Source organism: Zosterops lateralis (assembly GCF_965231275.1).
Source record: "Zosterops lateralis genome assembly, chromosome: 1".
NCBI classification, from domain to species: Eukaryota; Metazoa; Chordata; class Aves; order Passeriformes; family Zosteropidae; genus Zosterops; species Zosterops lateralis.
The window spans coordinates 118,140,580-118,164,084 of NC_139762.1; the positions used below are offsets into that span (position 1 = coordinate 118,140,580).

At 35.9% G+C, this 23,505-nt stretch overlaps 1 protein-coding gene across 3 annotated transcripts; it reads right to left on the bottom strand.

Annotated features, from left to right (window-relative positions):
- On the bottom strand, positions 1 to 22,551 carry PPP1R42 (protein phosphatase 1 regulatory subunit 42). Of its 3 annotated transcripts, none has more exons than XM_083865578.1 (9): positions 22,384 to 22,550; positions 20,976 to 21,190; positions 19,571 to 19,737; positions 19,000 to 19,138; positions 16,254 to 16,370; positions 11,109 to 11,226; positions 9,676 to 9,804; positions 8,343 to 8,494; positions 1 to 1,356 (listed from the first exon to the last, which is right to left on the bottom strand). In XM_083865578.1, exons 2-9 carry the CDS (start codon positions 21,102 to 21,104, stop codon positions 1,324 to 1,326), a joined length of 984 nt encoding a protein of 327 aa, XP_083721704.1. In that variant the 5' UTR covers positions 21,105 to 21,190; positions 22,384 to 22,550; the 3' UTR covers positions 1 to 1,323. The 3 variants fall into 3 exon arrangements, with proteins under 3 accessions (XP_083721704.1, XP_083721705.1, XP_083721703.1); XM_083865579.1 differs by lacking the exon at positions 1 to 1,356 and adding an exon at positions 6,825 to 7,043; XM_083865577.1 differs by lacking the exon at positions 1 to 1,356 and having other exon boundaries at positions 7,060 to 8,494; positions 22,384 to 22,551.
- Between the last annotated feature and the right edge of the window lie 954 nt (positions 22,552 to 23,505).

Sequence of the window (23,505 nt, forward strand, 5' to 3'; positions counted from 1 at the left end):
GGGGCTGCATTTTGGATTAAAGTGCCACTCATTTACTACCTTTGCTTTGGAAATCTTGTTCTTTATAATGAAGATGAAGATCTTGTTATGCAAGGGGAGAATACATGCAGGAGTTAAGTGTATTTTAATCATCTGTACCAAATTAACTTTATAAAAATGTTAACAAAATACAATAAACATTCCATGCAAAAAGACATAATCCTGATTTCCTTATTCAGGAAAAAATCCTTTCTTATTTCAGAGAGGGCCACAAGCACAAGATGCTGACCTGCCATTCACAGAGAGAAACTGTGTGATGAAAGTTTTTTTCTCAGGGGCAATTTGTAATCTGGGCTTTCCTTTCCTTATCTATAGGATTGGAATTTTCCTATATCAGAAGTCTTGAGCATTTATTTAATTACTCAAACTAGTGCAAAGCAACCAAACAAACAGAATTTGAAGTTAAATTGATGAACTATATTCCCAATCAAAAAATTAATCAGCACAGACATCATTAATCTTCTCGTGTCTCCTGTGCTAACTGTTCCACATTATTGACCAGAACTTGGAAAAATACAAATGATGGAAATTATTTTTTAGGACTACAGATCTTCTCAAAAATCATGTGCTAATAGCTTCTTTCTGCTTGAAAGGAGGTTGTAGACAGGTATTTTTTTTCTCTGAAGTAACAAGTGACAGGAGAAGAGGAAATGGGCTGAAGTTGCACCAGGGGAAGTTCAGATTGGGTGTTGAGAAAAAATTCTTTATTACAGGAGGGTCAAGCATTGGAATAGGCTGTCCAGGGAAATTATGGAATCACTATCCCTGGAAGTGTTAAAAAAATGTGTAGATGTAGTGTTTGGGGACATGGTTTAGTGGTGAATATGGCAGTGTTAGGTTTACAGTTGGACTGCATGATCTTAGAGGTCTTTTTCAACCTTAATGACTCCATGACCCTACTGTGAACATGCCTCTGTACAATTGCTGAGTATCCCATAGGGAAAGAAGCAGCTACTAGGTCAGGCACTGGCTAAAACCAGTTCATGTCTTGAAGAAGTTTAAGAACTAGGCAAACAGTTTAGCCTAGCATGTGCTGATGTTTTTACATGCTTTTGACACAAAGCATTGCTTGTAAATAAATAGGAAGACCCCTTATTTTTCTGAATGTTCTTAGAAGTGTTAAGTTCAACAGACTTAATTTTGTCTGGTTTTGAGATTAAAAAGACACAGATAACATATCCAGAGAGACACCAGTATCTTTCTTTGTAAGCTTTGAGGGAGAAAAAGAAAATCAATAATGGCCAAGTCTTCACATCCTGTAACTTCTGGCTTTTAGAATTCAAACTACTTCTGACTTACTTCAGATGCCTCCTCAACCTGTATCAGAGAGATCAGAGGAGACAGGTGAGGTCTTCATGTCACAACCACACCAAAGCACCTTTTGCTCCCGTGGTCATTAACACTTCCTGGGAGCACGCAACATTTCTACAAAAATTATAAGCAGTGTTATCAAATGCCGCTGTTGAGAAAAAAAGATCTTTAACTATTGCAAGGTTATTGGCTGTTGCAATGAAAGCCCTTTTGTTTTTCTTCCCAGTGCCAAACCTGGAACCAGAATATTCTGAATTGACAGAATCCATCTGTTTGGAGTATTTTACATTCCTTCATTACCAAAATGACTTTTTCCATGGACAAAAATGGCATTAACATTTTTTCCTACATAAATGTGTATCAAATACTTTTAATTTTCAAGTGGCATAAGGAAAAAGACCTTATTAATATTCAAAGCCATTTTTCATATAAATGAAATCAGGTAAGATTCAGTCTTTTATTCCAAAAACTATTTCTACAAACTATGTGTAACTGATTATACCCAACTTTACTGGACATGTAATCAGTGATTACTATGGCAGTCTAACATATTAACTCTCCAAGAAAGGAAGAGCTTATTGATTCAAAACTCTTTTTGATTTAAATTATTAGTCTATTACATGGATAATTTCACAGCTGGCTTGGATTTATCTTGGTTTTGATGCAGCATTTAATTCTGCTCAGAATTAAGAGAATACAAAGATGTAGTCAGTAATTTCTGTAGTCTCTGGTTACAGTGTCATTTGATTGAAGAGGTAAGGTTCAAATACAACTTTTTTAACAGTGAATTCCTAGGATTCTTCAAGGCCAAGTGATTTAAAATAAATTGTCACTGGTTTTTTTTGTTTTTTTTTTTTTTCCTAGCAAAGTAAAAAGTATTGTTTCCAGTTACAATATATACCATTTATAATTTTGTGACTGTAAATAATCAGGTTCACATAATTATTCATTTTGCTCAGAGCTCTGTTAGTCAGGATAGCAACTTTGCACACCACACTGAGATAAAAAAATCCTAAGTAAAACAGGGAAGAGAGGCTTTCAGTTACACTTACTTTTACCACTTATATTCAATACAATCACAAACTATCCCATATTAACAGATCATGTCTGAATCCTCATCCTGAAAAATCTTAAACACTGACAGATTTCTGGCTATTTTTTCCCCTGTCTATCTCTGAACTTTGAACTTGTATGGCTTTTAAAGCTGTATCACAGGCAGTGCTATGTATTGCTTTATACCTGCACATATAAAGAAATAACACAGCATTATATTAACTTATACCTTGCACTGGTTTTAATGTGATATTTAAGAAAAAACAGTATTTTTTATCGGCTATGGATTCAAAGTTCACATATGAGCTTTAGATCAGTAACTCAAATACTGTGTATTTATATATATATTCTGATTATGGTAAGAGCATTACCAAAGGGAGGTATTTGGGTAGTGATGTCTATTTCTTTTCCTTTTGGTACTTCTAACATACCAACAGTACTAAAAGCATTGGAGTCTTTACTGGTAAGACCAGGTCTCACACCTCTTACGTCCTAGAAAGAGTTTTTGGTGGTGAGAAATTCTACCAACAGTAGATGACGACCGATTTAGGAACCACTAAGGTAAATTTCACATATCCAAGTCTTTGCAACAGGATGGGATATATCCCAAGGTGCTGGAAGTGACTTTGAGGAGGTATAGCTGCTCGTAAGGAATCAGTGGTTGCAGTGCTGTCCTCCAGAATGTATCAGCTCATTTTGCTAGATGAGGCCGCAGTGACTGTTTCCATCTCAGTTAAAGCAGCTGCGTTCAACTTTTCAGAGAGGGGAGTGTGCCTACACAATGTGTGACTGGACACAGGAAGGCAAATATTGAAAGAGTGTTTGTATCATTGCAGTAAATTAGATTACTGGAACTGACTTCAACAGAATTATACTGAAATTACAGAATTTATTTATATATTCCTATTCAAGCAGCAGTCTTTATTTTAACCTCAAATTACTTTTTCAAACTCCCATGCAGTTATGTATTTTAAAAACCTAAAGCCACAGCATTACTTAGTTTGCTAATTAAATTCATATTTGTGTTATTAAACTGATATTTGTAATTTTGTCAGTCAATTACACAATAAAAAATGTGTAATGCTAATACAGCAGACCAAAAATGCTATGAAGTTTGAGGTTTTGTCTCAACAATACTCTAAAAGTACTGGCAACAAAGATCTAAGGACAGGAAAAAAAAACCCAACTGCATACTGAATGTTTCATTTATCTAGTAACTATTGGGGTGAACATGTGACACCTGAAAAATAGATAAGCAAAGATCTGAGTTTGCTTTTTATTTACCATCCTAAAATAGTATTTCATTCCTGATACTTTTTCGATGGGCCCAGTTACAAAACACAACTCACACTAAAGTCACTAAGTAGACCCCTCTCATTCTGCATTCTGCTTAAAATGTTACTGACTTCCAGTTGGACTTAATGATCTTACAACCTAAAGCAATCTAAATATCCATCTATTTTATGTAGGTTTCAGACATCTGGGTTTCAATGTTCTTGAGGGCATCTGACAGCCTGCAGCCCCAGATGTGCCCTGGTAAGTTGCTGACCACAAGTCACACGTGTCATTTGGTCTTCTAAATGTCTATGAAACAGCCCCTATCTCCTGGAAGAGGGAGCAGACTGTTGGCAAGCAAATGTGCTCCTGCCAGATTGCCCATCAAGAATGAGTCTATGCTCTATCTGGTCAGCCAGACGTGTAGGAGTATGCATAGCCTGGCAATCTGCTCATCAGCAGATGTGCTCTGGGTCCATGGTTTGAAAAGAATTTACTCTTTTCAAGGGCACAGGAGGTCTATCAGTGCACGTGTTCTGCCAATGTGGTTCAGATCTTTACTCCTTCTCAGCTTTGGGCACAGGCAGCAGCACAGAGAACTGCAGTGGGGAGGCAGGGCAAGGGCAAAAAGGGATGCCTTTTATCACTGCCTTTAGGACACTGGATGACATGGCAGAGTTAAGTACTACAGGTGATCATGGGGAGAATCATCCAGCACCATATTCACAAGGCTCTAAACATGGATACCAAAAATACCACTAGGATGCAGATTACTGTAATATTAATTATGTCTCTGCAAAACTACTTACACTCCTCCTTACAGGTACTTCATATTCTCCACACATACACAAAAAAAGAGAAAAAAAAAATAAAAGAAGAAAAAAAAAGGAAAACAACCAGTAAAACTGGCTGAATTGCCTGCTGAGACCTTGCATGGGCCACAGTAACCAGAAACTGCTAATACCTGACCTTCATTCAAATGGCTCTGCTTCAGCAACTCTATTTAATTTCACAACTTCACTTTATCTCTTTATGCTTACACTTTATCTAGCACTGTGGTGACTCCTTTCATATCCTATGTCATGGCTGAATAATTCAACGGCAAGTAAATTCCTTACATTTCTCTTCCACAGCCTTTAGCACTAAATGCTGATTGATACTTTCTAGACCTCGCTAAGAAGATGTTTACATTTTTCCTTCAACACCATCACCAAGGAAAGGCAGTGAGTCAGGCTGCTGGAAAAGGCACTCCATGTCTGTTCTAAGCTTGCTCTCAGCTCTGGCAAAGTGCCCCAGCTGGTATCTCTAAGTATTTAATGCACCTAATTCTGAAGACATTTGGAGTGCTTGTAAGCTCTTCAGCTGCTAAAACCAACTTGAGGGTGCACAGCTAAAACTGCACTGATTTATATCTTAAATCTGTATTTCTCCTTCTCCTGAAGCTAAGACTGAGGATATCTTTTATATTTGAACTTTCAGATGTTTGCTGAAATTGATATTCAGTAAGCGAACAAGAATTAGGTCACCCAGAGGTAATATATTTCCTCACCTCCCTCTCAAATAAGAGCTGTATTCTGTCACATGAAGTGTATGACTGTAAAGCTTATGTTTTGGGTATATATCATGATAGTCTCAGTATCATTTCTCCCCCAAAAAAGGTCTTAATAGGCCTTAATAATTCTATTTATTACAATGATAGTTAGATTCATACAAACAAAAGCCCAGTATAAATGCAGAACTCACACATTCCTACCTGTTACCAAATACACATTGTCCCATGTAGATTTCAGACCACACAAATCACCACAACTCGGGGCATTTATAAATATTTAACTCATTAAATACAATGTTTGTACAAGAATCTGCCTAAGAAGAGGGAGAGTTAACATTTTTCACTGCAAGTTCCTTCCTTTTGGACTAGAACTTGAAATATACACAATATGGATGATGGCAGCAGAGTGGCTTCTGACTAGTTGGCACAGTCCAGAGTATTTATTACATGCTGACTGTATAATTTAAAGGTATTTCCATATTGCTAATCCCATAACATGTGCTGGAGAGACAAAAGGTGACTTTCCCACCACATTCTGAATTGCTACAAATACCTACCACAATATTTAATTCCATGAGTAAGGCAATGTGGGCAGAAACTGCTGGTTACAGATCAAGTTTACAAAATCAAAATTTCAACAACTTCTCTACTCAGGGAACATTAATAATGGTGTATCCCATTGGAAGGTATTAGGTGTCTTTAAAAGAGTTAAGTGATTTGGTTTCTTTTAATTACTTCCTGCCAATATCCATAATTTTCTCTGTGTGTCCAAAACGAACTTAAAATTCAATATAAAATTGCTATTGTTTTTATATCATCAAAAAGGAAAGATTAATTACACATTTCAGTAATCTAGTAATAAGTGGCTTTTTTCATTGTTCAAGCTGCATGCAATCCTCAGTGGATCTTAGATGTAGGTTAAAAAGGTATTTAATGCCTGTTTTTAGTTGCAAAGGTCAAACATCACCTAGTATGTATAGGGGAAGAGGAAACATCTGTTGGAATAATTTATTTGACTAAAACAGAGGATAGGATTAAAACCCACTAATTTCTTTGGTCCAATACTGAATTTCAATTAAACAATACAGGTATTTGTTCAGTTTGAAAAAATTTCCTTCCTTTACTCGTGGGCACATTCATGCATATCCCTAATTAGTGGATCTGGCAAGGGAATACTATGATTTGTAATTTTTTTTTTTTGTATCTGCATAAGCTCTGAGAATGAATATTTCTATTTTTTGAGGTTTGGGGGTTTTTTTCTCAAAAAATCTTCTAAACGATTCACAAACCTTTAACTATCAAGACTTTTTGGTTTCTATGAAATTCCTCTACTAACAAGATTAGAATATATCTCAGGATCAGCAATTACACATGAAATCATAAGGTATAGCAACCTTCAGCATCTAAGTCCCACTTATAAGTTTTTAGAAAATATTAAATGCATGTCATCTGACTGCAGTGTCTTCTAACCTTTCTGTGAAATCAGACTAAAATCTTCTAGACTAACAGTAAAAAAATCACTTGAATTGTTTAATTTACAAATGTAAATTAATAAAAATACAGGCATTTTATTACAATCAAGTGTGGAACAGGCTCTTTTTGTCTTTCTAGGGTCAAAAGGGATTTCAACAGAGCCACGATTGTATTCCACATTTTTAATACTAAGAAAATATTTGCCAAGTAAAGAAGCTTAACAACTGGACAGCTTTTTACTATTGTAAAGCAGAATTAGAATGCTTTGTCTCAAAGGGAATAGCAGAAGGTCTCACAGGAGAAAAGATGTGGTACACTCACATTCCATCCTTTTTTAGGACTAAGGGGAATGGTAAATGGAAAACAGTTCTACTCAGCCTGGCCCAAAAGAGGAGATGCTAATAGAGATGACATGCTGACAGAACACTGAGCATGTGGACAAACCCATCTTACAAAAGAATTTTAAAAACCCCAAACATATTTCTATAGCATGAGCGTTAGTCTGTATCCCTCTAAATTTCAGAAGCCTGTATTATTCAATGGAAAATAATCGTGTACTACTATAGCAGTACCAACAGCATTACTTTTTATATAATGAGTACATCGTTCCTGCAGTTCTTGTTTTTAACTGCTCCACTGCTCTGTGCTTTCTAAGAAAGAAGAAAGGTCAATAACGGCACATATACGACAAAATCAGCTTCTTTTTTAGGCCAGAATATATCCATTGTCATATGATGAACAAAAATTATTATTTGAAAGAGAGCAGCTTTGTGATTTGCAATTCTTCTTTCCTTCTCAATGGAAAGGCAGCTATTTTTAATCAGAACAAAAAATCAGAAGAAACAAAACTCATAGAATGGAAAGGGATAAGTTGTCAGGAATAAAATAGCATTAGATGTTGCTTAGTTAAACTGTCAAACATACTAACAAATTCTATCTGGAATGTAAAATAGAATACTGCATTTACTAATTTAGTGACAAAAGAATACCTGTGTCAGTTGCAGTATTTATTTATTTTATCTACAGCATTGTATAAATGATGTTTTTGGTGGGGTTTTTTTTACATTTTTTATTTTTGTTTGTTTGTTTGTTTGTTTTTGTTTTGTTTTGTTTTTGTTGGCTAGTTCAGCTGATAAACAATAAAACTGTTAGGTTAAAAATAGCATTAAAAATCCGGAAGAAATTATATTAAGTCCCAAATACTTAACTATACCATTGCCACAGGTGAAACTGGAGCACAGCTATTAGAAGTAAGTTGTAATGATGAAAACTGACTGTTAATCCCTCTCCAGATGATTTCATGCACAACACCACCCTTCACCAATGGTTCTCACACCTTAACTTACTTTTGAGAATGAACTTCAATATTATTTTACCTTTGTGGAAAATGATTACAAATGCATATGACAGAAACTAGTAACCTTAAAGCTACTACTATTAGGTAATACACTGATTTGTAACCAGAAACTGAAATCTATTATCCTGTCTGTCAAAGAAATAAAGACTATAAATATTACCTGGTCAAAAAAAATATTTTAGATTAAATTCTGTCTTCCTGTACTCATTTTCCAACTGATTCAGCAAGAGCTGTATGAGCAATGACCAACATAGCTAAAAGGAAGATATTTGAGAAACACACCTGAGTTTTAATCTGACTTCTTCTTTCACGGACTCTTGGCAGAGATTTTCTTTCAACTTTCTGCTCGTGAGCCAAATCTAAATATTTTGCTTTTTCTTTCACAGAGTCACTGTGGTGAAACGGAAGAGTGGGATAAGGTGTTCTAGAGTCAGCTGCAGAAAACAAAAAAAGGATTAATTCAATATCCCAAGTCAAGTCATATGTATTTAATATTCCGTGTGATTGATCACAGGTTCCAGTACATCTTGTTATAGGAAACAATGTAATGAAAATTAAGGTAAAATACCTCAAATTTGATAACTGAGAATGGAAAACTTTGAACGGAATTATGGAAGGTGATGCAAACACTGATGAAGGTGAATATTAAAATAGGTATTCCCATTCAGGTAGAGTAATTTGAAAGGGAGTAAATTCAATTACATAGCACCTCTTTATATCAGAAGTTATTCAGAAGGCCACTTCAGAACTATTGCCATTACATATGGCTTCCAAACAATGAGTAGATTCCAACTATTTTGGGCTGGTGCTGGTGGGCAGAGCATCAGCCTTCGTGTCTTCAAAAATAACGTATTAATTTATCTTCCAAAAGCAACAGTGTAAGTGCCACCAATTTTATTTTATAAATATGGTCATCCAAACCATTCTGAAGAATTTCAAGTTAAATGTCTGCATCCAAGTCCTGCAAGATGGCAAGACATGCTGTTAAGTCATTTATGTTTTAACCTGCAGTCAACTCTGTAACAAACACCACCTCCCCATCATTTCTAAAAAAGATCAAAGTTTATTTCAGGTTTTGCTTGAGTTTCCACTTTAATTTGTTTTCCCACTTGACAAACAGGTTGCCTTTAAACCTCAAAAAGACTTTAAGGCTTTTTTACCTCCAAGACTTTTTTTTCTTTCCAAGTTTAAAACTTGGACTTCTGCTAGACATGTATTTTGCAAAAGCCTTTAGAAGGACTGACAATATACAGAGATCAAACGACTATCAACAAATAGATTTTATAAGTCTGATATATTTCATGCATATTTATTCTAGAATGCCCAACATTTTTAAAATATGGAAGTAAATGTGGATATTTACACACTCAAATGGTATTAGCTACCCCTTTCCGTAATTCTGGGAGATTGGGATGTGAGGGGAAAAAACCCAAAACATCCACTAGTGCTAAAATCAAATTTTATATTGGAAAAGCTCAATTTTTACTCATGTCTTTTGGCCTCATCACTGGTACGAGTGTCTTATAAACAATTCTTAGTATATTTATTTTCAGCTGCAATTTTATGATTTTTGTAAGTTTTAAATAAGCGTGAAGTAATTGCTTAGTTTGCTTACAATGTTGTACACGGGCTGCAAGTTCATCTGTCATTCTTTCATTGCTTTTTTTCCTGGCAGCTCTGGAGGCTTTCCAGTTTATTAAGAAACATCTTTCCATTTCTTTAATTTCTTTCCCATCAAGGGATTCTGCAAAAGAGAACATTTTCTGTGATAAAAAGTGAACTAAAGAGCTATACAAAGTTGTATGTAATGTGTATTTGCTCTATAGTCATTCTCTTCAAGTCTTTTTTTCTTTTTCTAGTATTTTGGTAAAGAAAAAATACCCAATAAAGATTGATATTCATATTGAAGCTGCAAGAGTGAGTTAACATGTCTTAATTACAAAAAAACCCCCAAAACTACAGTTTTTTATAACTTTCAAGGGAAATATATATATTTCACATTTGGTTAGCATGCAAGACTTTCTATACAGTTCTGCAGAAAAGGTATGCTCTTACACAGGGTAGAGATAGATGCAGAAATCCAGTTTGATAGGGAAACTGCACTTCTTAGCAATCAAGGAATTCTACTGATCATGAAGACAGTCACACAGATTTGCCTCTCTCAGATTAACTTTACTCACTTAGGTGCCATAAACCTTATGGTCTATGATTCAGTGGTTGCATCTGCATTTTTGAGTCAGCCCAAATGAAACACCTCACCTGGCCACAAATTTAGGTTGCATTAGACAACCTTTGTTGCCTGTCCTAAGGCTCTGTTATTTCCATTGCCAGATGGGCTTTTTATTTTTCTTAATGGCCAATATTTTGTGCTCTAAGAAAAAACAAGTTTTGTAATTATAATTTTTAAAATAATTGCCACCTTTATCTAAAAAAAGTAAAAAATTAGCGGATTTTTTTACTTATTTCTACAATAGAAACATTTAGATGTAGAAGAATCAGTTTCTTCCTTTCATGCTAAAATCTTATGCAAAATAATAATACGAACTGCACCATATGGGTTAAGATTAACAAATATACTCAACCTAAGTGTGAACTGCTTAAAAGTTTAAGGATGAATGTTATATGAAATTTCAAACACTGTAAAGTGGATTCTGCACAACCTGCACTGTATAACAAAAACACTTCAGCAACTACTACAGATTGACAGAGGAACAGATGAAACTGATCTTTGACAATCAGTTTCACATCTGGAATACGAACACAAAATTTGTGTTGTGACAATCTCACCAATCATCTATTATAAAACAAATTATTACTACTGCTAATACCAAAAGTCAAACAAGCTGGCTTGTGAAGCTGATTACTAAAGCAATTTTAGCTTTCCACATAAATTAAAAATTCATGATTTGATATAAATACCTATAGCAGTAACTGTGGTTACCTGCATAGTGCTACTCAAAAACAGTTTTTTACTCAAAAACAATTTTTCAGTTGTTTCCTAAAAGAGTGGGGGTGGGTTATGGGCGGGCTACTGATGCAATTTTTTACCTAGAGTCAGTGACTGTACTATAATCCTATCCTTGTACTTTGGTTTTTGGCAGATGGGGTTTCCTGTAAGATCAATTCTGCGTAGCTTTGTCCATTTTTTCAATACACCCTCCAAATCCTGCAATTGGAACAATAACAGAACACTGTGATTATGTTTCCCCCTCCAGAGTAAAATTCAACAGTAATGTGATTTGTTCAGCCAGGTCCAAATCCTGCACACAGAAATCACTTCAATGAGACTATTCACATGCATTAATATGCACATTAAGAATGTGCATTTTCAACATTTTCAAACAGAGTGGTCCACATCGTTCCCCGAATATATCAAAACTGCACAGAAGAAACAGCGGGTTTGGAAGATGCTGCATTTTTAAGGATACAGTAATGCCAGCTATGGAAAATTACCACTTCAATCCCATTGGTAAGCACCCAAACCCGAGGAACTACCAATGAAAATATGCAATGTCTGTTAATGCATCCCCAAGGTCTTACAGAGCCCTTAGAGTATGTGTTTGTGGAAGAAGAAATATTTTATACAGATAAAGAACAGACTAAAAAAAAAAAAAAAAAGCTAAAAATCATGCAATCCACAGTGGACTGCCTCTCTCTTTATATATATGTAGAAGTGTATTTTACAGGAGGAGCAGTGATCCCTCCCTATCTAACTGTGGGTGGTCAGTTATAGTATTGGCCTACACAGTGAATTAATGAAATATACCTTTCTCCATCTGTCTGGTTACCCAGGGGCAGTATGACCTAGATGAAACTACTCTGTCTTTTAAATACAATAAATTCAAGTTAAAAACATGCAAAGTTTAGCAGATTGGTCATTTCTACTCAGAGACCTTACCTTCTGAAATACTTTCTTTCCAAAATTTCATTTAACTCCCACTCTTGACAGGCATTCCTTGTATGTTTGAAAAGTGTAAGATTCAAGACAATAGGTATAAACAGGAGAGAAGATTTGTGTTCTACTGTTGTAATAATTTGGAAAAATCTACTAATCATGCCATGATGGATTCTAAACCGCAGGGTGTGTAAAACTTTGTAGATTGATGCCAACAATGAAGTCTCTGGCAATGTAGGTATCTCTTAGCTCCTTCAAATTTAGAAAATTACTTGGGTAACACAAGCAGGAAGAATTCTGCTTTTGCTGGCTCATGTCCCTTGGTAGAAAATCCTCTTGGAAATATTCTACAGGTTATATAATATATGTTCAGAAAAATCACATGGAAGAGAAAGTGGCAGCACAGCCTCATACCTCCAAACCATATAATTTTTGGTCTATCCTATGATGATGGTGATATCACCTATTGTTATTCAGTGATAAAAGTGTATTTTTAGAAAGCTAGAGAGCAAAAGTCTGGTTCTGTGAGGATTGAGACTGATAAAACAATGCAAGAAACTCTGAGGACTAGTCCACATGAAGAAATGCTAATAATTCTTGTAATGTTATTCAGCAAAGCTTAATCAGCATGTATCAGGATAGCAACATGATAACCCCCATAGGTTAGATGTTAGTACTTAATAACAAACAAAATTTAGGGGCAAAATATTTTAAGCTAGACTTCCTAAACAAGAAAAATCATTTAGCAAGTATATTTATTTATCCTTACCTAAGCATTCAGACACTATCACTGAAGTCTGCAATGTATTCTAGATTTCATTAGAAAGAATTTTTCCAAGTAATAGTTTTGCAACACAAAGTTGTCTATTACTGAAATAAGATGTATACAGTTTAACTTTGATGAATGTATACAGAGTCCTGTAGATTTTTGTTAGCTGTTACTTACTTGATAAATGACCCAGAACATGCTTACTCCAGTGTATGTTTATCTAAGAGCACACTAATCCTGTGCTGAAATATGATTACCCTTTCGATACGCTCTAGTTGTTCATTGCCTTCCTGTCTCTAATAAAGTGCTTTCACTTCCCAGCCTTTCAATAAGCTGTACTAAAGGGACCAGACACTCTTCTGGGCAGGCTCCGTTTGATAAATGATCATGTCATGCTATCACTTTGAGGTCTGCTACAAAATACTGACGAGCAAATTATATTCCATTGGGGAGGGTGGGGAGGGGGAAGGGCAAGTGCCTGAGCTGGCAGCTGTAGTGCTGGCAATAACTTTCTTACCAATTAACAGTGGCCATTTAACAATTGGTGTTTGACCAGTGTGCTCCAGTTTTTATTGGAAATGTCTAATCCAACTGCCCCAGCTACATCTACAGACAGCAATTTGTCACCAGTTTGATTACCTGTCATAATCTATTTGAGAAAATCTATAATTTTTCTCTTGTTCCTGACTCAATTCTAAAGTGAATGAATTCATCTTTTGTGATATCCTCTTGTCATAATCAATACTGGGCAGAGGTTGAATAAATTAAAGACTTGGGAAATACAGATTTTTCCAGGTATTTCTAGCTATATTTTTTTTTCTATCCAAATACACAATTCATAATCTTTCCAAAACTAATGAACTTAATAAGTAAATTATAATCTGGCTTTTTGTGAAAAGGAATACTCGTGGGAATAGTGTTTTTAAAAAATTCCTTTATTCCAACCCAAATACACTGCAGTCTAGAAGACCTTGTGATCCTGACTAGAGCAAACCAGAACCTCAATATGATGAAAAAATTAAGTAGCAAGCAATGGAAAACAAAGAAAAGCCAATTCTATTAAAATCAATTCTATTCTTGATATCTGACCTGAGACATACTTCTTGCAGGTGGTAGCTAGTCATAGTTACTGTGCATGAATTCAGAAAAATTACTTGAATTTCTTCTGTCTACTGTTCAGACTGAATTATATAAACTTCAGTCAAGTGAAACAAGGTCATATGGCTTGATGTCTGTTAATTATGCTAACAAAGCCCTGTATTAGCCACAACCTTAAGTGCTTGAATTTATTAGTCCTAAATTTCAACAACGCTGAAATCAGTGGCATAGTTGAAAAGCAAAGGAATATGGCACAATGAAGTGAAAAAACTGAGAAATGTTTAAATATCAAATAATTATACAAAATACATGAAAGTGAGAAAAGTCTACATAAGACTGCATTTAATGCATTTCTTATATTCTTCATATTTTCCTCTTTCACAAAGACTGTATGTTATTCCTGCAGTTCACCAGACCTGCTCAGACAGAGGTAGCTCCTCTACAGCTTCTCCTCCCACCAGGTGAAACACAGCTGGGTACAGAGCACTCTGACATTCCCCGTCATGCAACACTGCCACCATCTCTGATCAATGCCAGACAATCCTGGGGAAGTTCTTCATGGCAGTGATGGGAAAACAGGAATGGGAAAACAGGGGACATAGTGCTTTTGGCATGAAAAAGAGGTGTACATCAGAGTTTTGATAAGAGAGGGGCAAGAGGGAGGAGAATGGATGCAGCTTGTGGGAATGCAAGAGCCTTTGCTGTGTGTAACAAGTTCAGCCAGCAAAACCAAGTAAGTGCATAGATCTGTAAAACCCCTAAAACCCTTGCAGCTTTCACAGTTGTAGAATAATGTATGCCATGTGATCATAAAATTCAGGGATGCAAAAAAAAATTGAAATATACTCAAAATTTCCCTCAGCAATTTTTTTTGAACAGTCAGTGACTGTATAAGATCTGCTAGATGTCCACTATGAGCTAAAGCCTCTTACATGGAGCTAAAACTGACTTTAAAAAAAATACTTTTCATGGCTTATTGCTTTATTCAGTAGTTTGGGTTTTATTTATTTAAGAATTTACATCAGTGATAAGTAGAGTCTACCAAAATGTCATCCCTTGAAACTCAGTAATTGTAGCTGGAAAGTTGGATATCCACCTGCATTACACTGTATATTAAACACATTTGATATCTTCATTAATTTTACAGGTCTGCAAAGATATGAAATAGAAACACCTTCCCTGTTCAATATATTTCAAAACTTGAAAAACTTGGAGATTGTTTAGAAAACACACAGAACAGTTACTTTCAAAATATAGTGGAGCTTAATCTGAGTGTAATGAATAGAATACTCAAATGCTAATTGTATAATTTTCAACAGTTGTGACCATGTAACGTAGAAATCTTCAGGGCTAACTGATTTGGGTAAATATAATTCTGGTTTTCCTGATGATCAAATAATGAAATTAATAAAAATTAAATAATATATGCACAGTTACTGAATAATGCAGTCATTTTGCCCTCTCCTTATTCTGTTTCAGAGGATACTGGTTTTTCCTCTGAGATACAGAAAATGCTGTCTCCAAACTGACATCCTAATTCTTAAAATTAATTGGTTCTTTGGCTATGACAATTTTCTTGTAAGATTATCACAAGAGAAGTATATTTTATTTATAAGAGCCAATAGAAAAAAAGAGCCAATATAAAAATCTCTGTAATATGTTTTATTTAGAAATGGATTCCTTTTAAAAAGGGAAGCTTTGGGGAGATTGCCTATTTGAAAAAAAGCTTTTTGCTGTTTTGATGTAACCAACATATTCAATGTGATTTTAATTATTCAGCAAAAGCCTACATGAATTGTATTTTGATGTAAATTCAATCACAGCTGCCAGCCAGGACTTGAAATATGAAATACAAAGCATTAATAATTCTATAGTAAAAAAGAAGGGCATCATTCAATATTTTTTAATATTAAAGTGTAAAAACATGAAGAGTCCAAATAGAGTAAAATCATCTAGATAACTGAGAGGTTATGCACACAAAATACTGCAATCTCCTCACTAGTAAAGAGAATTGCCAAATTCTCTTAACAATCTGTTTAAAATAGGTTGTGTTCTCCAAAGTAATAAGAATAGTAATTTTAATAATTACTAACCAATGAAAGTTAAGTTTACTAAGGAAAGAAAATGTTTATGTAAACCAGAAATGAAAGTTTATTTCAATCAGATTTTGTCTTGGTGATTTAGGTTACTATTTAAGCCAATTTATTTCAGTATTAATTAATAAAAATACAAATTTTGACATTGTAGGTAAATACTTCTCCACTTTTAGTCTCAGTAAGATTTTTATATGAGATAAGACAGCATGCTTGACAAGCCATATTTAGTAACTGCAGAAGTAAAATTTTTTTTTACTTATACACTTAGTGATAAAGATGAATGTGACTAATTTCTTAACACTCATACTTAATATAAGAAATATTTACTTTAATACCTTCATATGTTTAAGTCGATTGTCAACTGCTTTAAGATAAGAAAGATTTTCCAAAACTGCCAGTTCTTCTAATTCATCAATGTTGTTATTGCTGATATTCAATACAGACAAAGATTTCTGAAGGGAGAAAAACAGAAAAAGAAGCATTTTTTTCATGCCGTGTATGAGTCAAGTTGTAACTTGTTACAGAAAATTATCTTAATAGATGAACAAACATTTGAAGAAGAAACATGCAAACACCATCTCCACATACCATACACATTGTTTTATGTTGGTGTTCCACCTTGTCCTAAAATGTAATTTATTCTGGTTTTGAAGTGAAATCAAAGTAAAATTGTTTCTCAATTATTTCAGAAATCCTTAGTAAATACAGAATTTTTTCATTTTTTAAAAACACATTCAAATTCTTTATGGAGTTCTGCAAGTGCTATAACTCTACTTCTGAAATATGAAACATACATTGGAACTGGCTGCCTTTTTATAGAATCATAGAATGGTTTGGGTTGAAAGGGACCTTAAAGATTACCTAGTTCCAGCCCCCTGCCATGAGCAAGGACACCTTCCACTAGACCAGGTTGTTTAGAGCCCCATCCAACCTGGCCTTGAACACTCCCAGTGATGTGGCATCCACAACTTCTCTGTGCAGTCTGTTCCAGTGTCTCACCATCCTCACAAGCAGAATTTCTTCCTAAAAGCTAATTTTAACCTGCCCTCGAGCAGTTTCAGGCAATTACCCTCTGTCCTATTACAACACACCTTTGTAAAAAGTGCCTCTCCAGCTTTCTTGTAAGCCCCCTTTAGGTACTGAAATGCTGATAATAAGGTGTCCTTGGAACCTTCTCTTCTCCAGGCTGAACAACCCCAACTCTCACGCTGTGCTCATAGGAGAGGTGCTCCAGCCCTCTGATCCTTTCTGTGGCCCTCTCCTGACTTGCTGCAGCAGGTCCATGTTCTTCTTATGCTGTGGGCCCCAAGACTGCATTTGAACTGCAGAGCTGAAGCCCATATGTGCTACTCACATAGTTTCATTTAGCTGGACTACACTGCTTGTCTTTCAGGCTTGATCCTACAAACCTCCTGGTATCCATCCCTCTGATCCTTATCCCTTCTTTGGAACTGTACTCAGTCACATATTGCATTTTGCCATTTGGACAGATAATACTTACAGAGATCTTTACATTTTCGATAAAAATCTAAATGTGTTTCAAGTGTTTATCTCAGGAAATATTAACGTAGTTTCACATAAAAGGAAAAAGTTTATATCTGTAGAAAATGAAAAAGGGACTCCTAATCCAGTGAGTTTAGAATTATACAAGGTGTAACACCCTCAGCTGGAAAAATCTCTATTTCAACAGTTTAAGCAAGAAAACTAACCCCCTTCAAAAATTTGACCAAGATCTACATTGCAGATGGATATTACCAGTATCATACTGATAAACACAGTTCATAAACTTAATCTTCTCAGTCAGATTCATGACATTGTCAACATCAAAACATTTGCCTGTGGTACACACAGAGCTATATGGCCTCATGCTTTTATCTCTTTTATCTCTGATATCATTAGAAGAGCCACAAACAGATGAAGAAGTAAAAAGCTATGCCTTAAAAAGGCTCCAAACACTTAGCACTTGAAGGATAAAATAGAATATTTTTACATTTAGCCTCCACAAAGATGTTACATTGTCAAGAATGCAAAGTTGTTTCATAGAAAACAAAACCCACATCAAAAGGCCTTAAAAAAAAGCCACAAAGAACAAAATCTAGACCAGGCTGCTGAAAAACATGGAAGAGTTTATTATATGTTATTATCCTGGGAAGATTATAGCTATAAAACTTCCCTTTACTTTGATAATTTCTCCAGTAGAGAAAGAACAAAGTACAAATGATCTCACAGTAATTATTAATTTCTATTAAAGAAAACTAGCAATACATGTCTTGAATTACATAATCTCAAAAGAGGAAAAAATAGAGCTAGGTCAAATATCTATGATATACATGTGAACAAAAAACCTGACTTTTTAGTGAGTTTTTCATCTTCACAAAAAAAGGCTCATCAAGCCCTGACTACACTGTGGGAGATACAGCAAGAGGAAATTTTTATAGTATAGAACTCCATCCATTAGCAAATAAAGCCTACTTTTTAACCTCTTCAACTATATGTTTTATGTTTTCTGAGCAATTAACATGTTGAAAGACAACTTCAAAAAGATTTCCTGAACTCTTGACATAACACAACATAGAAGAACTGCAGAACTAAAACTGAATACTTTTGATTGTGTTGTACTTCATACCCAGGAAAAAAATGCTGCTTGTCCCCTTTTTTTCCCCCATTCTATTTTTCTACAAAAATACAAAGGGCAATAAATAAACAACTATACCAATTGAATCACTGAAATATGAAAAAAAGGAATTCACTACAAATGAAACAGACTAAGAAAACTAAGAGTGATAAATTCTAACTCCTTTTTCAGTTTATTCACATTCTGTTGGTATAGGGCATCCCCACACTTCCTTAATTCCTCTCTCTCTTTATTCTCATTTTCATCCTTTACAATGAAAAAAAGATGAAGTAAAATCTGCTGGACTCCTTATAAGAGAATTTGGGTGGGAGTCCCTTGGTAGAATTTGAAATAATGCCACCAATAGGAAAAGGAGGAAAACATTGAGTGATCAAGTCCTTATCATTTCTCCTAAAAATACTGATCTCCTGATAATTGGCTCATTGAAATTCTCAAAATGTACTTACTGCCAAGGAGTTAAGAGATACTGGATCAAACAGAAGCTTTTCACCAAGAGGGAGATGTTGATTTTCAATATGCAGCTCCCTTAGTTCTCCTATTTTATCCAAACCCTCTACCACAGTGATATAGTTGCCTCCTAAATACCTACAGAACAGAACACAAAATAGATTTAATATCCTTTGAAAGTAAGAGCAAACACAAGGCTTCAATATATAAAGGAAAATATTTTTCAAGCACTATAGAATAATACTTGGAAATTATGATAGAAAAAGTAAATAACCTAGCATACAAGTAGAATATACACTTAACTGATTCAAGTAGTTCTTTGCAGATTTATCTACTGCTATTTTTATTATTACTAGACTGAAAAAATAAAATCATTTAAATGCAAATATAAATGTCAAGATGATGTCATTACTTTTATCATAGAATATCTAATTAAAAAATAATGAGCAATCTATTTGAAAAGCAAAATTTAAGAGCTGAAAGGACCTTAATGGCTACATAATTTAAAAATTCTTAAGTGTCATAACTACACTTTTTAATAGTAAAATGAATATATTAATTTCAACTTACAGTTTTTCAAGTTTTTTCAGTGATGAGAGATTTTCTATACTTGAAATACGGTTGTTCTGAAGGTAAAGGTGTGTTATATTTGAAGCAAAGTCCAAGTTCTGAATTTGGTTTATTTGGTTATCATATAAATACAGAACTCGCAGATTTTTACAGAAAGAGAGGTCACCCTGAAATAAACAATAACATGCTACTTAATGTTCACTCACTGCCTGCTTCTGGAAGCTATTGATTGTTCTTATCTTTAAGTTCTGATGCATGATTTATAAATGTTCACCTTCAGCAAACATTTCTTAATATGATTTTTCCTAGAAAAACAGAGTTATTCTATATTGTCAGTTATCTACAGATAAAAGATTGAAACCTGTCATTACTATTCTGCCATACAGAATCTGAGGACTAAAGGCATCACCAGCAAATACACCACATCCAGTGGGACTTTATTCCCTTCCCTGTCTTCAGCAGATGGATTTCAGAAATGCAGTTTTTAGGGTAATTGTCTCCATTAAGCTGCACTAATGTAACCAGAAACCAGTTCTTGGCAAAGAATTATTGATTTGTACAAAACTTTGCCCTTCAATCTATTTTAATATATTAAATATATAATTATTATATATAAATATATGTATTATATAATAAATATATAATAATTATATATTTCTAAACTCAAGCTTTCATTCAAATGTTGAGTTTCTTTGAACATATTCCTATGAAACAACTAAAAGGCCACTCCTCATGAAGGTTTCTGTAAAACTTTGCTGTGGCAGCTGATCCAGTTAGTAACTCACTGTGGCTGTGGCTGAATAAACCCATTTGTGTGCAGGGATCTGTTCACACAGAACCAGTTTCTTGACTGAAATTTCTGCTTTTAGAGCAGAAATTCACTACATTCAACAATGCAATTATTCAGGGCTCAGCAGTTTCAAAATTTCCTCAGTATCTTGAGGGGATCTGAATTAACTCGGAACTTATTGAAACCTGTATCCATTTCCTATTATTAAACTCAGAGGAAGGAGGACTGGGTTAAGTTTGCAGGTTTAGTCTTTGAAAATGAAAAGTTCATGGATTATTTTTTAAATGAGTAAGCCCCAGGGAGCAATTAAAAAAAAAAAAAAAAAAAAAAGTATATTTTTAACCTGGCTAATTTGAAAAAGCCACTATAGCAGTCCAAATTTGTTAACCTCACTCGGGTTATTTCCTGTTCCTGAACTCTCCTTTCCTTTCTCAGACTTCCTCTGAAATTTAAGGAATAAATCACAGATAGATTGAAAAGATTGCTGTGAGTTAACAAATTTGTAAAACTTGGCTTTCTTTATTTGTCTCTCCAACAATGAACACCTCATCACAACAGTAACCACAAAACATTAGAGTAGCCAGTTTAAAAGGAATAATAAAAAGTAAGTCTTACAATTGAATCTATGTTTTTATCTGACAAATTCATATGAGTTATTTTTTGCAGATATTGTCCAAAGTCCTCTTCACTGCGATTCTTGTGACTGGCATTTTTAGCAATCAGGTCCATTGTTAGTCGAACCATGGTTCTGTAATAAGTGAAGCTGCTCCACAGCTTCTTTTAATACTGTATTTATTCCACGTGCTCTTCCAAGCAGCAGTATAGAATGCCTTAAAAGAAAAAAGAAAATGTTATACTAATTGTATCCCAGATCTTCAACAAAGCTTACATGTGTACTTCAAATCTTACATATCCTCACCAATGCCCTTTTCATTTACAGTGCTACTGTGTTGTACCTAAAACCCTACCCCTTTTATTGCTGATGTTTTATCAAGTTTTTGGCCCCTTCAATTATTAAACATTTAAAATATTTTTTTTCTTAAAATAATTTGTCTTCTTAATTATTTTCCTAAAATAATTTGTTGATTCGGTTTGCTTAAGAATATTATATTCTAGTTTTCGTGTTTTTCATACAGAAATACGAACACAACGTTCCACAGGCACAATTCTCACACATAGCAGCTGGTTAATGGAAGCTCATAATCTGATGATAAATTAGGAAATACAGGGCCCTTCATAACAGGTTTTACAGGCTGTGAGACGTGGTATTGAGCTACAGGACTCTTTATGTATCTGCACTTTTGTCATGCACACAACTGCATGTTCTGCACAGCCAAAAACGGTGAGTTTTTCCCATTAAGGCATATTATAGAGGCTCTCACAACGATATCCACTTTTTTTTCCTCCAAACTCTGGCTATATAAGTGAGCTTATAAATGATGGAATGGGGGAGAGGGATGAAGGCAAGTGGCTGATATTGAACCGGAGGTGTAAATGATCTGGGGACAAAGATACCCTGACAGATATCACTTAATGACTCAGAATAGAAAGGACACCTATTTAGCAAGTACATTTACCAATGTGTATTATGTATTTATTATAGCTTATCCACCAAAGCCCCACGCCAGTGTATCAGAACTGAGGAGAGAGCAGAAAGCATCCAGGGCTAAACCCTGCTCAGAGAATCCTCTCTGCCAGCCTATTAAAGTTAGGAGGAACTGAAGAAAAGCTAAAATCGAGGCTCTGGAGGGAGAAGAAACTTCCTTTCTTAGTAAACAAATCCGAAGCTCAGTAGCTCTCCTTTATCCATACGGGATTTGCTTTTAACTTTTATTTTAAAAGCTGGGGATGAAGGAGAGCTGAAAGGACATTGTGGGTTGCTTGTTTGTATATTGTGAGGTTCTTGCTTTTTACATAAAAGCACCTTTCAGAGCCCCTTCTCAGACCTTCTTCCAAACCCAGCGGAACAAGCGGGGGAAAGCCGGGCACATTTCCCTCCCTCGGTCCCCCGGCTCCTTCCTACCTACAGCCGCGCGATTTCACACTGCCCTCCCCGTCCCGTGCCCGGCCCCCGAGCTCCTCCCAGCACGGCCGGCGAGCAGGCGGCTCTGAGAGCGGGCAGGGGCCGGGATCCGCTCCAGGCGCCCTCCCGGCAGGGATCGCCCCCGGCCCGGCCCGGCCCCGCTCTGCCCTCAGCCCCGGCCCGCGCAACGCCGGGCCCGGTCACCGCGGCAACCGCCCGCCAACTGCCGGGGGGCGGGGCCATCACCGCTACCGGCCGCGGCACGCGCCGCCCGGGCCAATCACCGCCCAGGAAACAGAGCAGGGGCGGGGCTTTTTCGCGCACGCGCAGCAACGATCCTGGCGCGGCTGGGCGGCCATGTTGAGATGGGGAGGGAGTGTGGTGGGGGGGGCGGGAGGTGACTCCTGCACGGTGCGCCTCAAAAGTTACACCGTGGGCCCTGTGCATTGCTTTTATGCTTCTCTTAGGCTTGGTGTTGGGACTGCTTCCCAGGAGAGCCCGTTCTAGTGCCCAAGCGCCCTCTGGTTGGAAAACCTTTTCCTAATGCCCAACCTACACCTCTTCTGACAGAACTGCAGGATATTGCCTCCAGTGCCCGTCACTGGACGCCACAGAGAAGAGATCAGTGAAGAGACCTCGCACTTTCCCTCATGAGGAAATTGTAAACTGCAGTGAGGTTTCACCTCAGTGTCCTCCAAACTGAACATAAAATGTGCCCTCAGCCGTTCCTCATACAGCTTCCTCTCCACTCCTTTCGCTATCCTCCCTGCCCTCCTTTGGACCCGCTATAATTTAATGTTATTTTTATATCCTGCTGCCCAAAATTGCCCACAAGACTGTTGCAAAATGTGGATTATGTAAAAAAAAAAAAAAAATTGAGGATGTTCTTTCATGTTTCATCTTTGTATACTTTCAAGTCCAATTGACAAGGGAGGTTTAACTAGTGGAACAGCAGCTAACAGGCAAACTCTAAGTGATATCTATGATATCTAGAAGAACAAATTGCTTATTTGTAGAACCACCTTGTTAAAGTTTAAGGCTTGATATGCGTCAATGATCTGAGGCTGAGGGGGAGGTTAACAAAGCTTGGGAAAAAGGATGCCGACTGATACTGGACACAAA

Bases quoted from the DNA above. Each gene is read 5' to 3' on its own strand.
- PPP1R42 (XM_083865577.1), bottom strand. From the start codon at position 21,104: ATGGTTCGACTAACAATGGACCTGATTGCTAAAAATGCCAGTCACAAG. The intron at 19,738-20,975 runs GTAAGACTTACT...TGTTTATTTCAG, and splicing joins ATAAAAACATAGATTCAATT to GGTGACCTCTCTTTCTGTAA. The intron at 19,139-19,570 runs GTAAGTTGAAAT...TCTGTTCTGTAG, and splicing joins CTGAAAAAACTTGAAAAACT to GTATTTAGGAGGCAACTATA.